The following is a 15,536-nucleotide window of genomic DNA, read 5'->3' as shown; positions in this document are numbered from 1 at the left end:
GAAACTAGAGTTAATGTTTCAGCTCAATGATCCACATCAAGAAACATGAACTCTAATCCTTTCTCCGCAGATTCCAATAGACCTGCTGTGCGATTCCAGCACTTTGTTTTCACAGAATCATACAGTGCAGAAGGAGGCCATTTGGCTGATTGAATCTGCACCGACCGCAATCCCACCCAGGCCCTATACTCATGTGTTTATCTAGCTAGTCCCCCTGATACTAAGCGGCAATTTAGCGTGGCCAATCCACCTAACCTGCACATCTTTGGAACATGGGAGGAAGCCAGAGCATGTGGAGGAAACCCATGCAGACATGGGGAGAATGTGCAAACTCCACATAGACAGTGAACCAAACCAGGAACTGAACCTGGGTCCCTAGCACTGTGAGGCAGCAGTGCTAACCACTGTGCTATCACGCCACAACATCTGCGGTATTTTGCTTGCATTTTAGAAAAACTGGTGCTCTGTTTCTTCAGAGATAATTACAGGGAGGTATAATTTAAAACACATCTATTTAGGTGAAGTTTTGATAAGGCAAATGAGAAAAATATACATATGCTAGCAGATGAGTCAGTAAATAAAATGCAGAAATTTCAGAGCACCAAAAGAATGAAGGGAGATGCAAGCAAATATTTTCATACACACACAAAGTTGTGACTACATGGAACATCCCATTAGAAACAGTAAGAGGAGCAAAATCCAACTGTTTTTAAAGAACACAAACATAATTAAAACAAGTTGGTGTCTGAAAACTAAGAATTGAACACAATAGAGGAAAAAAACAAGGGAATGGAACTGCATTGATAGCTTTCTCAGAGCCCTACAATTCTTTGGCTATGGCTTATTTTTTCGCAAGAATGATATTAAACTTAAAAGGGTCTTTAAAAGAAAATATGAGAACTGCGAAGATAAAACTGCACTGCTTTGCGTTCAGACAAGGGGACTTTCACAGTAACTTCATTGCAATGTTAATGTAAGCCTACCCGTGACACTAATAAATAAACAATGCAGAAGCCAAGAAGGTCGTGCTGTGTTGGTGCTTTCTTACATCACCATGCTCCTCAATTCAAAATGAATAAATGTTTTCAGCAGCCTTCCAACAATTGGCTCATAAGATCTGTCCAAAAGAGTACGCACTGGCGTGAAATTTTCACTGAAAATATAGGGTGGTTGTGCAGATAGAAAAAAAGAAAACCTCATATAATTTATATTCTTCTCACTTAGACAGTTCCTCGGGATCAAGGGTGATTTGCTTCCACTCTGGTTTGATGGGTTTCAAGATGACTAATGAATCAACGTGCAAATCTGTAAACTCTACCAGGTGCAGAGTAGCTGGTGCTTTAAAGGTTGGGTAGATGAGGTATTTGGAGATTTATGTACTCTTTTCTCCAATGCCTTGAATTTGCCTCTGTGCCTTTGGTGAAGTCTCTTGCTGTGTTTTGTTTAATCCCAAATGAACCGTTCTTCACTTTGGTCAGTCACGAGCCAGCAACTCATGTGAGTTGGTGGGGATGTTTGACCTCTTCAAGTTTGCTTTGAGGATATCCCCAAGGAATTTCTGATGTCCTCCCTGGATTCTCCTGCCATGACTGAATTCAGAATAAAGCAATTGCTTCAGGAATCAGGTGTCAGGCAAACAAACACAGGTCATAACTTCTGTGGAGTGGCAGAGTTCAATTGCCACTCTGCTCCATGCTACTGACATTAAAACAAAATCACTCCTTTCCTGCACAATTTTCTGACTTGGGGTGGGTGGGAAAGGTGCAGTGGGTTCCTAAGGGCTTGCATCAAGGACAACTGAGTCAGAAATAAGGAAGCCACACCCTTTAAAAAATGCACAAGCTACTGAAAAGAAAGCAAGTTATTTTGAGAAGCCAGGGAGAACATAAGTTTGTAAGGTAATTGGGTAGGGAATCCGAATTTGATACTCAGATGTTAGAATTGGTTTTAATTCTAACTTTTTCTAGGTAACTATTACTATAAAACAGCCAGAACCACCTGAAAACTCAGATTTAAATTGCAATATCAGATGGTTCCCAGTCCAGGGTAATTACCCAAGGCAGTTGGAGGACTTAGCAAAGGTTTTACTGGTGATACATAGTTTATGTATTAGTGCCACAAGTAGGCTTATATTAACACTGCAATAAAGTTACTCTGAAAATCCCCTAGTCACCACACTCTGGCACCTGTTCGGGTGCACCGAGGGAGAATTTAACATGGCCAATGCAGCTAATCAGCGCAGTCTTTTAGACTGTGGGAGGAAACGGGAGCACCCAGAGGAAACCCATGCAGACACAGGGTGAACGTGCAGACCCTGCATAGACAGTGACCCAAGCCGGGTCACCCAGGTCCCTAGTGCTGTGAGGCAGCAGTGCTAACCACTGTGCCACCATGTTGCCCACAACTCTAGTGCTTTTAAGCACTAGGTTTGTCTTAGGCTCCAAAAGCATTTGAGAATTTGGCGATCACTGCTGCCTGGTAAACCATGACCTTAGACTTGGGTATGAGATTCAGTCCTCAAATGCTCTTCCCCAGTCAACTGAAGGTTGAAATAACACCGCAGGTGATGAGAATTGGGTTATCTACGTCTGCCTTCGTTGACAGGGGGGCTCCTAAATTATTTTCCAAAATCACACCTGTTGCTCTTGAAATCAATGAGAGGAGGCATGTGGTGGAAGATGAGTGGAAGAGGGCCTTAGTTTTCTGGATGTTAAGTGAAAGGTCCATTTTCTCATATTCTTCAGAGAAGAAGTTGACAAAGACCTGGAGCTCAGTTTCTAAGTGAGTGTGCACACACGTGTCATCTGCATACCTAAGCTCCATAACTTAGTTTGGAATGATACTGATTTTGGAGTGAATGATATAATAATTTGATTTAATTTATTATTGTCACATGCATTAACATAGTGAAAAGTACTGTTTCTTGCGCGCTATACAGACAAAACATACCATTCATAGAGAAGGAAACGAGAGAGTGCAGAATGTAATGTTACAGTCATAGCTATGGTATAGAGAAAGATCAACTTAATGCAAGGTAAGTCCATTCAAAAGTATGACAGCAGCAGCTGTTCTCAAGTTGGTTGGTACGTGATCTCAGACTTTTGTATCTTTTCCCTGAAGGAAGAAGGTGGAAGAGAGAATGTCCAGGGTGCTGGCTGCTTTGGCAAGGCAGAGGGAAGTGTAGACAGAGTCCATGGATGGTAGGCTGGTTTGTGTGAAGGATTGGGCTACATTCACAACCTTTTGTAGTTCCTTGCAGTCTTGGGCTGAGCAGGAGCCATAACAAATTGTGATACAACCAGAAAGAATGCCTTCTATGGTGCATCTGTAGAAGTTGGTGAAAGTCATAGCTGACATGCCATGTGGTTTCTTGAAGCAACCATGCCGCACCATCCCAAACTACAAAGTAAGGGGCTTTTGTGCAGTGACAAGGAAAGGAAAAAGGACTTGCATTTTCATAGCATTCTAAATTATCAAATGTTACCACTAGTAACTGAACTCCAGGATGAACATTTCCCAAGGCACTTAACAGGGAAGGATAAAATATCAAATGGCTGGATGGTGTGGATGAAAAAGGATTTAGATTGAAATGGTAGTTTTCAGGAAATCAGTGGTGGAAACTGAGGCATTTAGAGAAGTAATTCCAGGATAGGACAGCAGCAGTTAATGGAAATGATTTTTGGTTGAAAGCTTCACAAACCTTGCAAACATAAATTGGGTAAAAGAGCATTCCGTTAGGAACTCTGATGAAGGGTCATCCAGATTCGAAGCTCTATTCTTTCTACAGATGTGATCAGACCTGAGATTTTCAGCGTTTTGTCTTTGTTCCATTAGGAGTGTCTGGTTCACATAACATCATTAAAAAGTGCCTTGAATTTAGTGAAAAAAAAAATGAGGTTCAAATGATAAACTCACGTAACTTTGAGGGGAACTTGCAGGTGGTGTTCTCTTGCACCTTGTTCTACTCAGACCTCATGGGTCTGGATGTTGCTGTTGAAAAAGCTTAGGCAAGTTGCATCAGTGAGTGTTGAAGATGATATATGCTGCAGTCACTGGAGGAGGCAGTGAATATTTAAGGTGATGGATGTGGTGTCAAGCTTCCCGAGTGTTGTTGGAACCGCACTTTTCCAAATAAGGAGAGTATTCTGTCATACACCTGATTTTCATCTTTTACATGGTGGATTTTGCTCTGAGTCAAGAAGTAATTCATTTGCTGCAGAATTCCCAGCCTCTAATCTACTCTTGCTGCCGCTGAATTTACATCATTGGTCCAGTTTAGCTTTTGGTCAACAGTAAGACCCAGGATATAATAATGATAATGCCGTTAAATGTCAAGGGGAGGTGGTCATTAATTGTGAATGTTACTTGCCATTTATCAGCCCAAATCTGAATGTTGACTGGGACTTGATGCATGTGGGCACAGAATGTTTCAGTATCTGAGGAATTGTAGTTTGTACTAAATACCGAAGTCATCAGCAAACATCCCCACTTCTGACATTCTGTTGGAGGAAAGACAGTAGAAGTGGTAACTGAAGATGACTGGGTCTAGCACACTGCCGTGAGGAATTCCTGCAGCTGTGCCCCAGGGCTAAGCTGATTGTGGCACTTAAAGGTCAACCAATCTTCCATTGTGATACGCATCATTTCACCCAGTGGAGAGTTTTCTCTGATTTCCATTTTGCTAGGGCTCCTTGATGCCATACTAAATCAAATGCTGTCCTTGATGTTAAAGGCACTCACCTCATCTCTGGAATTCAGTTCTTTTGGCCATGTTTGGACGAAGGCTGCAATGAGACATGAAACTGGGGAGCCTTAGCCTACGTGTGGTGCGTTTACAAGGTGACAAATTTCCACAGGAATAAAAGTTCTTGCTCTGCTTTTGGTAATAACACTAGTTCCTCCTCCTCATAACTGCATCCTGGATATTCTTGGCTGTATTGATGCTTGCGTAGAAACAAATATGCTATGCTGCTTTGCTCTGCTCTGTTCTGTAGGCAGTGCTTGCATGATGTCTTTTCAGGCTTACAATTATCAGAGTTTTGACTTGGGCAGAATCTTGTGAAACTCCTGACAGGCAGGAGGTGACAGTTCACTGAGCAGGAAACAAAAGGTCAACCTTCAAATGGCAAGATGGAACTACAGAATTAAGTTGGCAATGGATTGATCTTCCCATGGCAAATATCAGGAACCTTGCTTTACTAGATTTGCATGTCATGCATGCTAATTTAATACCAACTTCAACTATACCTTTCCAATTACCAAACAAGAAACACATGTCTTTGGGTTCACAATCCTTAATGACATACAGCATGGGAGATAATCTTCCTGTTTGATTTAGGTTGAGTAGGAGCGGCTCTTTCTTCCATGGGGAGCTATGTCAATAACTGGAGAGGAGCCACTGACGATTGCATTAGGTGATTGCAGTCAAAGGGCAAAAAGGGAAATGAGGCATTGCTGACTGAGGGAGGGAGGAAGATGGCAGTGAAAGGAAAACAAGGCATGGTTTGCAGTGGGAAGCAAGGAGGGAGATAAAGTCTCACGGGACAAAGAAAGAAAGCTGTGGTATGTAGGGCAGGCCGATGTCAAAAGTGGTAGGTTAAGCGTAATTGTCGGAGTGTTGAGAACAATGGATGGAAAGATAAGGCTCGGCAGGCGGGGGCCAGTTCCACCGTGCGCCTGTGGAGTGGAAGCCTGATGGGCAATGATAGCTGGTCAAGGGTGAATTGGAGGTTACCGAGGACAGACTTGGCCTGAGCTGTGTCAGGTTTCCCCTCACCCTCCAACTTAATATTCTAGAATGCCTTCAAGAAAATAAAGAACCCATTACTTTTTAAAGATATTATTCAAATGATCTGCAGAAATAGCAGACAGATCGTTCATTCACTTGTATCTAATCCTAGGGGAAATAATCCATAAGATTTCCTCAGACATCATTAATCTCTCAACTAGACTCTTCCATAATTCATTGACTTTTTTTTCATTGTTTATTTATGGAAGATATTCTTATACCATTTCATGACAATGTAATAAATTCAGAATGACAAAAGTTTTCACTGGAATGTTTTAATTTTCATTTTTATTTCATAATCTCAGACTTCCATCTTCTTCACAACTTACTTTCCTAACTTTCTTTGCATCATCAGCAAATGTAGCAATAACACCTTTGGTCCCCTCATCCAAATCATTTATATAAATTGTAAAATGTTGAGACCCTAGCATGTTAGCTGATGCTGTTAACACAGTAATTAGGGTTTGAATGGCCTACTCCTAAAGACTGCTCCACATTTCAATATGATTCTCTCCCATCAGGTGTTGTGAAAAGAGAAACAAACAGTTAATGTTGCAGGTCAAAAACCAGTTCTGGTGAAGGGTTTTTGACCTGAAATTTTCAATCTGTTTCTCTCTCTATGGATGCTGCCTGATCTTTTGCATATTTTCAGCATTTTCTATTTTTATTCATCTGAAAACACATTTGTTTCCCCACACATGCTGATGACACTCAGCACACCTTTATTGGGTGATCACAAATTTCCTCCAAATTAATATTGGGAAATTGGAAGCTACTGTCTTTGATCCCTACCATAAACTCCACCCTCTTGCCATCAATTCCATTCTTCTTCTGGCAACTTCTAAGGCAGAATCATATTGCTTGCAAGCTGTGAATCATATTTGATCTAGTTGAGCTTTCAAACACATTAACGCTGTCACTAAGTCAACCTATTCCCACTTTCATAACATTTCCTAACTCTACCCTGCCTCACATTTTCTGTTGCAGAAATGTTTACAATGTCTTTGTTACCTCCAAACTTGACTATTTTAATGCACTCCTAGCCAGTCTCCAATATTCTACCCAATGTAAACCTGAAGTGGCATCCAAAGATCTGTTGCCCAAGTCTTAACTTGCACCAAATCCCATTCATCATCAGCCATACTCACTGACCTGCAACAACTGGTTAAGCAACACCTCAATTTTACAACTCTCATCCTTCCCTGGCCTGTCCCCCCCCCATCTCTGTAATCTTCTGCAGCTCTCCAAAGTATCTGCATTCCTCTAATTCCAGCCGCTGGTGCATCCCAATTTTAGTCATTCCACTATTGGTGGTATGCCTTTAAATGCCTAGGCCCAAAGATAGAGAATCTCCTCCTCACATTTCGCCATCTAGCTTACTTTTTTTGGGACACTTTTTAAAACTCTCTTTAGTAAGCTGTGATCATCTGATTTAATGTTTCCTTATGTAGCAGACTATCATATTATTTTCTAAAGCCTCCGCAAAGCATTTTGGCAATTTTATTTATTTTAAAAGGTACTGTGTAAATGTAAACTGTTGTTTTAATCCAACCCAATGAGCACTTTGCAGATTTTAGACAAGCTTAAGGGGGATTCAAGAATTGTCAGGACGCTTTAGATAGTGCGTTTGATAGGAATAAAAAAAGTATTTCTTTGATTTCATTAATTTCACGCTGGTATGTGAATTTAAAAATACAAGCGAATATTGAAATTAACAATCAAGTAAAACGTCCCTGACGTGCTGCAGTCACTTCCGGGAACGTGGTTCAATTGCATTTTCAGAGGGAAAAAGGGCCAAAATGAAACGAATACTTTCGATGCAAACCAAATATCCGACTAGCTTCTTTAAATGCAATCACTTAAATAGCAGAATCTGTGTGATTTCAGAGTCCACGTGTTCACCCTTCACTCTCCATTGACTTCCCGCGTGTTAACTGTGTCTATGGTGCAACCAGGTGCATTTGGGACAACAAACCCACACCGTTCAGTTCAGTTCAGGCACAGTGAACTGGGTACCCAGCAGTAAACTGCAGCAATACCAGTGGAGTTCAGCTTCACTGCCATTCCCCTACAGCTCCCGCTGTGACAAAAGGGAGGGAGGCAACAGCGCGCGCTCCCACCCTGTCCCTGGAGCAGGCACGAACCGGCCACCCTGGTAACCGTTCGCCCCGAGCCGGGCCCGCTGCTCCTCACCAACCGCCTCCGCCTCTTCCCTGGGCCGGGGGCTGCAGGGCACTATGAAACCGCCGGGGCTCCCAGAGTCGCCATAGCTGTACAAGGGGGAAACACACTCTACATCCCTCCTCCTGTCATGGTTTTTGCCCATACCTGTCTGACCTGGAGATGCTCCGATCCTCCTCCTCTCCCACCATCACTATCTGCTCCACGTTACCCGCCATCACCAACACGCTCGCCCTGCGTAAGGCGTGCACCAGGTGACGCAAGCACGCTGCCTCTCTCCCCTCCCCTCCGATTGACAGATTGTGTTGACCTTTGGAGCTTGTGTCAGGTTGTCTCAAGCTTGTCAAAGTCAGCACATACTCAATCAAATGCATAACTGATATATGGGCCTCCCATATATTAAGTTAATGTTTCTCTACACCCTATCTGTAACTGCAATACTATATTCTACACCCTCTCCGTTCCTTCTCCGCTGTGTACTCTATGATTTTCACAGTAATTTCATTGTAGCGCTAATGTAAGCTGACTTGTGACACTAATAAATAAACTTTAAAACTTTTATGGTATGTTTTATCTCTAACAGCTCACAAGAAATAATACGTCTCACTGTATCTGAATACATGAGACAATAATAAATCAAATCAAATAATGACTGCATGGGAACCCTCCTCCAGGAAATAATTCTGAGAAGGGAGCTTCCAAACACTGACAATAAAGTCCAGTCCTGATGAAAGGTTGTCAATTTTGTTTCCCCCCAAAGATATTGCCAAACTTTCTGAATATTTCCAGAATGTCGTTCTTATGATTTATGAATGGTCCTAGCTATAGGTTTAGAATGTAAAAGTGAGAAGTTACACTAGACGTGCAGCCGGACATGGGATTGTAATTTGAGTTGTGGATCTTTCTTCACTGCTAAGGAGAGCAGTATTGACAGACAACAGTTAAGATGTCCTCATATTATTTTTAATTTGAAGATTTTTTTTAAACATTCACTTTTAATGCCTGTTCCAAAGGAACAGTGTGTAGCTACAGCACTATTGATGTGCCCCAAACATGTTATGGACTGACATTGCACTTAAAAAATACAACTTGAGTTAATGAACTTTGAGGATACAGTGGGCTAGTGGTAATGTCAATAGAGTTGCCCTGATGGACTTTGCATTTATCCATTATGATTGCAAGTGGAATTTAAATTCAGTCAATAAAGTCTGAAAGTTGAAAGCTAATCTTAATAATGGTGACTGATACCACTGTAAATTGTTGTAAAACCTCATCTGGTTGCCCTTTAGGGAAGGTAATCTGCCATTCTTATCTGGTCAGCCATACATATGACTCCAGATCCACAGCAATGTAGTTGACCCTTAACTGTTCCTGAAATGATGTGGCAAGCCAGGCAGTTCAAGAATAATTAGGGGTGGACAACAAATACTGGTCTTGCCAACAATACCCACATCCCATAAAAGTATTTTTTAAAAATCTCAATGTAAATCTTGTACACTTTACCTTCAGAAATGTGTGTACTCACTGCTGACACTGGGGGTATTGAGCACCGCAGGCACATTGTGAATCTGATGTCTACATGCCCAATTTTCAGAGGATAGGACATGCAATCATGGTATCATTGACTCTCAAAAGTGCTTGGGATGTGAAGGATATTACAATGTTAGTCACAATATTTCTCTTTCAATGGAGTGTCTATATACATGACTCCAGGAAAACTCTGATTTTCGACATTTCTGTATTTTCAAACATTTCTGAGTGTTCGATAAACATTGACTATTTTTAAATCTAAAGAAGGATAGAACATTGATTTAATTTATTGAAAACATCTAAACAATTTGGAGAGTAATTATTTCTCAGCATCTTTTGAAATGTTTTTCTTCCAGTTGCAGCAAATATTCGATTACTAGGAATAAAAGGATTTTAATTAATTTTCAAAAAATATGTAATAGCAAATTGAAAATGGAAACTGGTTTAGCTGAAAATTCTGGACAAGGCTGTAGACAACAAATTAAAAGCACATATTGAATCAAAATGTTGTCCTGTTGTGGAAGACAGACGAGAGAGGGAGAGAGACGCAAAGAAACCCAAATAAATACAATAAATAGAAGCAAATAGTAAATACTATTGTCCTTTTGTATTAGAAGCTTATTATGAAGTCTGCCTGTTTGTGTACTTTACAGTCACAGCATCTAAACAATTAAACACACAATGAATTGGTTATATTTTTTAAAAACCCAGTTGCAGTCAAATGAGGAGTGCCAAAAGAGGGGAGTCAGTCTACCTCCCTTCACTTGATTGTAACAATTGTATGAAAGCTTAAGTAGATGTGACTTATGTCAATATTGTTGTGCTGAATCAGTTGAATTTATTTGGTATTTCTAATTGCAGTTGATACTGTCGTATCATGCCAAGTATTTTTTCATTTAAGTAAGACATATCCTTAAATCTTTCTGTTGTTTGTTGTGCTCTTGCTTTGATTTTTAATTCAGCTATTGATCTCCCTATGAAACAAAAAGTCACATTTAACTGAAGCTTGGTGTTGCTGAGAGTCAACTAGGTAAATGAAATAGCATTTGCAAGCAATGCACAAATATGATGAAATGTGATTAAGTATCAGATGAGTGCTACAGTCCACTGGAGTACTCACAGTACTGTTAGGGAAGGAGTTTCAGAATTTTCTCCTAATGAGTGAAGGAATAGCAAGTCAGAATGGTGGGTGACTGGAGGGAAACTTGCAGGTTGTGATGTTCCCAAATATCTGCTGACCTTATGTTTCTCAGTGGTAGAGGTCCCAGTTTGGGCTGTCAGGAGGACCTTGGTGAGGTGCAGCAGTGCATTTTGTATATTGTTTAGACTGCTACCACTGAGAGCAGATGGTGCAGGGACTGAATTTTAAGAAGATGGATGGAGTGCTAATCAAGTGGACTAATAATTTGTGCTAAATGATGTTGAGCTTCCTGAGTGTTGTTGGAGCACAGTCATCCAGGCAAGTGAAGAATATTCCATCACACTCCTGATTGTGCCTTGTAGATGGTGGACAGGCTTTGGAGTGTTAGGAGATGAGTTGCTCATCACAGAATTCCTAACCTCTGATTTGTTCTTGTAACTAAAGAATTTATTTGGCTAAACCAGTTATGTTTCTGGTCAATGGTAACCCCAGCATAATGATGGTGGGGGATTCAGCAATTGTAATGCCATTGAATGTCAAGGGAAGATGGTTAGACACTCTCTTTTTGGAGATGGTCCTTGCCTGGTAATTGTATGGCACAAATGTTATTGCCACTTATTAGCTAAAGCCCAGCATGTTGTCCAGGTTTTGTTGCATATGGGCAGCAACTGTTTTAGTATAAGGAGTTGTGAATGTTGCAGAACATGATGAAATAACTAGCATCCCTATTTCTGACCTTATATTGAAGGGAAGATGATGAAGCAACTGAAGTTGATTGGGCCTTAGACAATTTGAATTTCAATGTTATGTGATCAAATGTCACATGACCAGATCTCCAGCAATATGTCAAAGCAGTGTTGGCAATCCCTAACTCACTTTCCCAATCGTAATGAATCTTTTCCTTCAGTTACGAGGATCGATTGAAGAGATTGGAACTGTTCTTCTTGTGGGGAAGAAGTCTGAGAGGAGATTTGATTGATGTTCAAAATCATGAGGTGGGGGGCTGGTCAGAGTAGATAGGGAGAAACTGTTCATCCTCGTAAAAAGATAAAAAACGAGAGGGCACAGATTTAAAGTAATTTGTAAAAGAAGCAAATGCGATGTGAGAAAGTACTTTTTCACACAATGAGTAGTGCGGATCTTGAATGCACTGCCTGGAAGCGTGGTGGACGGAGGGTCAATTCAGAAGGACAGTAGATGATTATTTGAATTCAAACAATATTTAGAGGTACGGGGAAAAGGCAGAGGATTGGCACTAAGCCATAATGCTTGTTTGGAGAGCTGGTGCAGACATGATGGGCCAAATGATCTGCTTTTGTGCTGTAACAATTCTGTGATACTGGGGCAGATCTTAAATATCAACAGCAACATAAAAGGGCATTGGCATTCTTGTCACTAAAGGAGCAGTGAACACTTTATTGGAGTAAGAGTGACAGAGGAAGCAAACTTTCTGCCTAGTCACTGTACTTAAAACCTGTCTCAGTTCCTAATTTTTTCTGGTTTTGATGATAGATCGTTGACCTGAAACATGAACTTCTTTTTCTTTTTCTACAGCTGTTGCCTGATTTGTTGAATATTTGCAGTATATGCTGTTTTCAGTTCAAATTTCCAGTAGTGGTATTTTACTTTTGAGTTTCTAAATTTATTCAGAACTGCAATAAAGTCAGTCCAAACCCATGATATTTGTTTTCTGCATGGAAATAATAGTCTTTGATTATACGGGGACAATAAATGTGGCAAAATGACATTGATGCTTAAATGTTATCATTTTCTACATGTGGAATTTCTAACTGTTTTGACCCTTGACTGGACCACTGGAGCTGATACAGTTGGCAAGATGAGTGCAGACCAATTGTGACTGATATCGGGTTCTGTTGCACATAAATAGCTCCCATTTCCTTGGCATAATGGAAGTGAACATAACCAACTATGATAGGTGATTTGACCAAAATCACAGTAAATAACAATTGAGTTATTGACAATATTCTATTTTACCCCTTTAACATATCTCAACCAATAACCTAAACTATTCAATTATCACATTGTAGTAATTATCACAATTGAAAAACCTTAATGGCGAAGACCAATCAAGCACAGGATAGAGTGCAATGCCTTACCTCGTCAGTTTGGATCTTACATGTCTGTGTTGTTGGTCCCATCAATTGGACTCAATTGGAATTTGGATTTGGTTTTTGGAGTGAGCAAGGAATAGATTCACGTCTGCCCAGTCCACTCTGAGTGTTGGATTTGTAACTTTAAGGATGGAGTAAAACATTTTTTAAAAACCTGTAATGGAAAGTAATGAGAGTTATGAGCCTTATATGTTAAACACTGCAGTAATATTATACAGCCCACAAAATGATGAACAAAAAGAAAAGTTTGATTATTGAACAAAATATTCATTTTTTGATCATGGTAGTAATGATCAGCAGCCCCAGATTTGGAACCAAATCTTCATTCAGTGAATAAGGGCCGTTAGGGATAGTCAATAAATGCTGGCCGAGCCAGCAATACCCACATCCCAAAAATGAATAAAGCCCCAGGGAAGATTCTGTGGTGAATGACTGGCATCTCGAAAACAAACAAATGCCTATGTTCTTCAAAAGATTTAACTTGTACTGTTACAGTCAGATGTAAAGTGGTAGGATTGTCCCCCTTTCCTACCACTCCTTGATTGATTGGATAAAGTTTTTTTAAAGAATTTGCTTGCCAATTGAGAGACTATTTAAATGCTGAGACTGCAAAAGGCATACACAGACAGGTAGTTTTGCATTTAACACCCAACCTAAAAAAAACAGTCCATGTGTGTATGTTTAAAGAATAAATTGTTTTAAAATGGAAATTGTAGAGAAAACAGATTGACTGAGATGATGGAACCAATGTTTTGATATTCTGATTCATCTAGCAACGTTAAAAACAAGTAGACAAGTTGTTGGCAATGGGAGATAGAGGACGGGATTTTCCGGCCACGCTTGCCCCAAGACCGGAAATTCCCGGCCGAGTTCAACAGATCTTTACATAATCCACCCCTGCCTGCTACAATTCCCATGGTGGGTGGGACAGGAAACTTCCACCCAGAATGTCAAAAGTTGAAGTAAAAATGGTAAAATTTCAAAAGAGAAGATTGGGGTGAATTTCACATTTACATCCTAAAAGGTGACCTCATATAATAGAAGTAATTATGAGTGACTTCTGAGAAGATTAGTTCAGATAACGAACAATCAAAAGGAAAAACAGTAATTCAGAGGCAAGTTCACCCTATTCAAGAAAGCTATTTTGAGACTGCAGCCCACAGCAGCAAAGCGTGTTAACTTCCAACAAGCTGTGCCTGGAGAAAGCCCATTTGAGAAGCCAGTTGTCTCTATCCTAAGTCAGAAGCAGCCCCAGAAGATACTAATGCCTGGTATGGTAACTATTGTTGGATTTTGCTTATAGTTTTAATAACTATGGGATGTTGTTTGGGGAGATTTAGCTCTGTGATTAGGAAAATGAAGATATTTGGAACTGGGTAAATTTATGGACATTAATGTAGTTAAGCGTATTTTTAGTTAACTTTCCTGTGTATGTTTTACTATTTAATAAACATTTATTTTATTTAAAACCATCACAAAAATATCTGGGACATCCTTCACTGTTCTTCACATCTTTCCTCACATTATGCCATATTACAAAATACAGTTGACAGCAGGCTTTCCAAGTTGCCCTCCTGGGGTTTGGAACACCCTAGCATTTAACATCAGCTGTGCTCTTAACACTAAAGTGGGAGCGAGGAGAGAGAGTGAGAGAGAGAGAGAAAGAGAAAGTACCTATTCAGGGTCTTTCTTGTCTCACTTTCTGACCTCACTCCGACTGTTCTCAAAAGAAGCAGTTTCATGAAACACAAAGTTGGTTAGCTTGTTCATCACATGATCTCCTCTTACAAACTGACCAGTTATCCACACATGGTCATGATAATGTGATTCCAAGTGCATTGCTTAGAAATGGTTATATTCTGGCTGGAGGAGTTCCTTCCTTAGCCAGGGTCTATTACCCAAAGGGATTCGCTCTACTTTCTTGTTCCATACCTAGCTGAATGCACAGGTGATGTTTGGATGTTTTGTGAATAATTCAGAAGAATTATTCATAGAATTACAGAACATTTATGGCGCAGGAAGGAGCCACTTAGCTCATCATGCCGGTGGCAGTTGAAAAGTGAGTCACCCAGCCTAATTCCATTTTCCAGCATTTGGTCTGTAGCCCTGCAATTTACAGGACTTCTGGTGCATATCCAGACACCTCTTAAATGAATTGAGGGTTCCTGCTTCTATAACCCTTTCAGGAGTGAGTTCCAGACCCTACAACTCTCTGTTTTTCTCATTTCCCCTCTAATCTTTCAACCAATCACATTAAATCTATGACCTCCCTCCAAGTCATTGACCTTCCTGCTAAAGTAAATAGGCCTTTAGTATCCATTCTACAGGCTCCTCACAATTTTGTACATCTCAATCAAGCCTGTTCCAAGGAGAACAATCCCAGCTTATCCAATCTCTCCTGAAAGCTGCAATTTTCCAGTCCTGACATATCCTCATAAATCTCTGTAATGCAGTTACATCCTTTCTGTAATGAGGTGACTGGAACTGCACACAGTACTCAACGTTATGGGCTAACTCATATTTTATATAATTCCAACTCTTATATGCTAGGCCTCGGCTAATAAATGAAAGGATTCCATGTGCCATCTTCACCAGCTTATCAACTTCTACTGCTATGATCTGGGGTCTGCGGAGATTCACTCCAAGGCCTCTCATTTTCTCTACTCGCAGTATCCTCCCATTCTTTAATCACCTCATAATTGTCAGGGTTGAATTCCATTTGCCACATTGTCGTTGGTGGGCACAACTATACAAATGTGTGGCC

General features: G+C 40.4%; 1 protein-coding gene across 2 annotated transcripts in view; it reads right to left on the bottom strand.

Moving 5' to 3' along the window:
• LOC145344943 (uridine-cytidine kinase-like 1) overlaps window positions 1–8,195 on the bottom strand; it is an 81,286-nt gene extending 73,091 nt beyond the window's left edge. For both annotated transcript variants that reach the window (XM_080192315.1, XM_080192314.1), the window contains exon 1: window positions 8,117–8,195. In XM_080192315.1, coding sequence (XP_080048441.1) covers window positions 8,117–8,187 — 71 coding nt within the window. In that variant the 5' untranslated portion in view covers window positions 8,188–8,195. The remainder of the gene's footprint in view (window positions 1–8,116) is intronic.
• Between the last annotated feature and the right edge of the window lie 7,341 nt (window positions 8,196–15,536).

This window comes from Carcharhinus amblyrhynchos, chromosome 7, assembly GCF_965287045.1.
Source record: "Carcharhinus amblyrhynchos chromosome 7, sCarAmb.v2.hapA, whole genome shotgun sequence".
NCBI classification, from domain to species: domain Eukaryota; kingdom Metazoa; phylum Chordata; class Chondrichthyes; order Carcharhiniformes; family Carcharhinidae; genus Carcharhinus; species Carcharhinus amblyrhynchos.
This window is presented reverse-complemented; position numbering and strand designations above follow the sequence as displayed.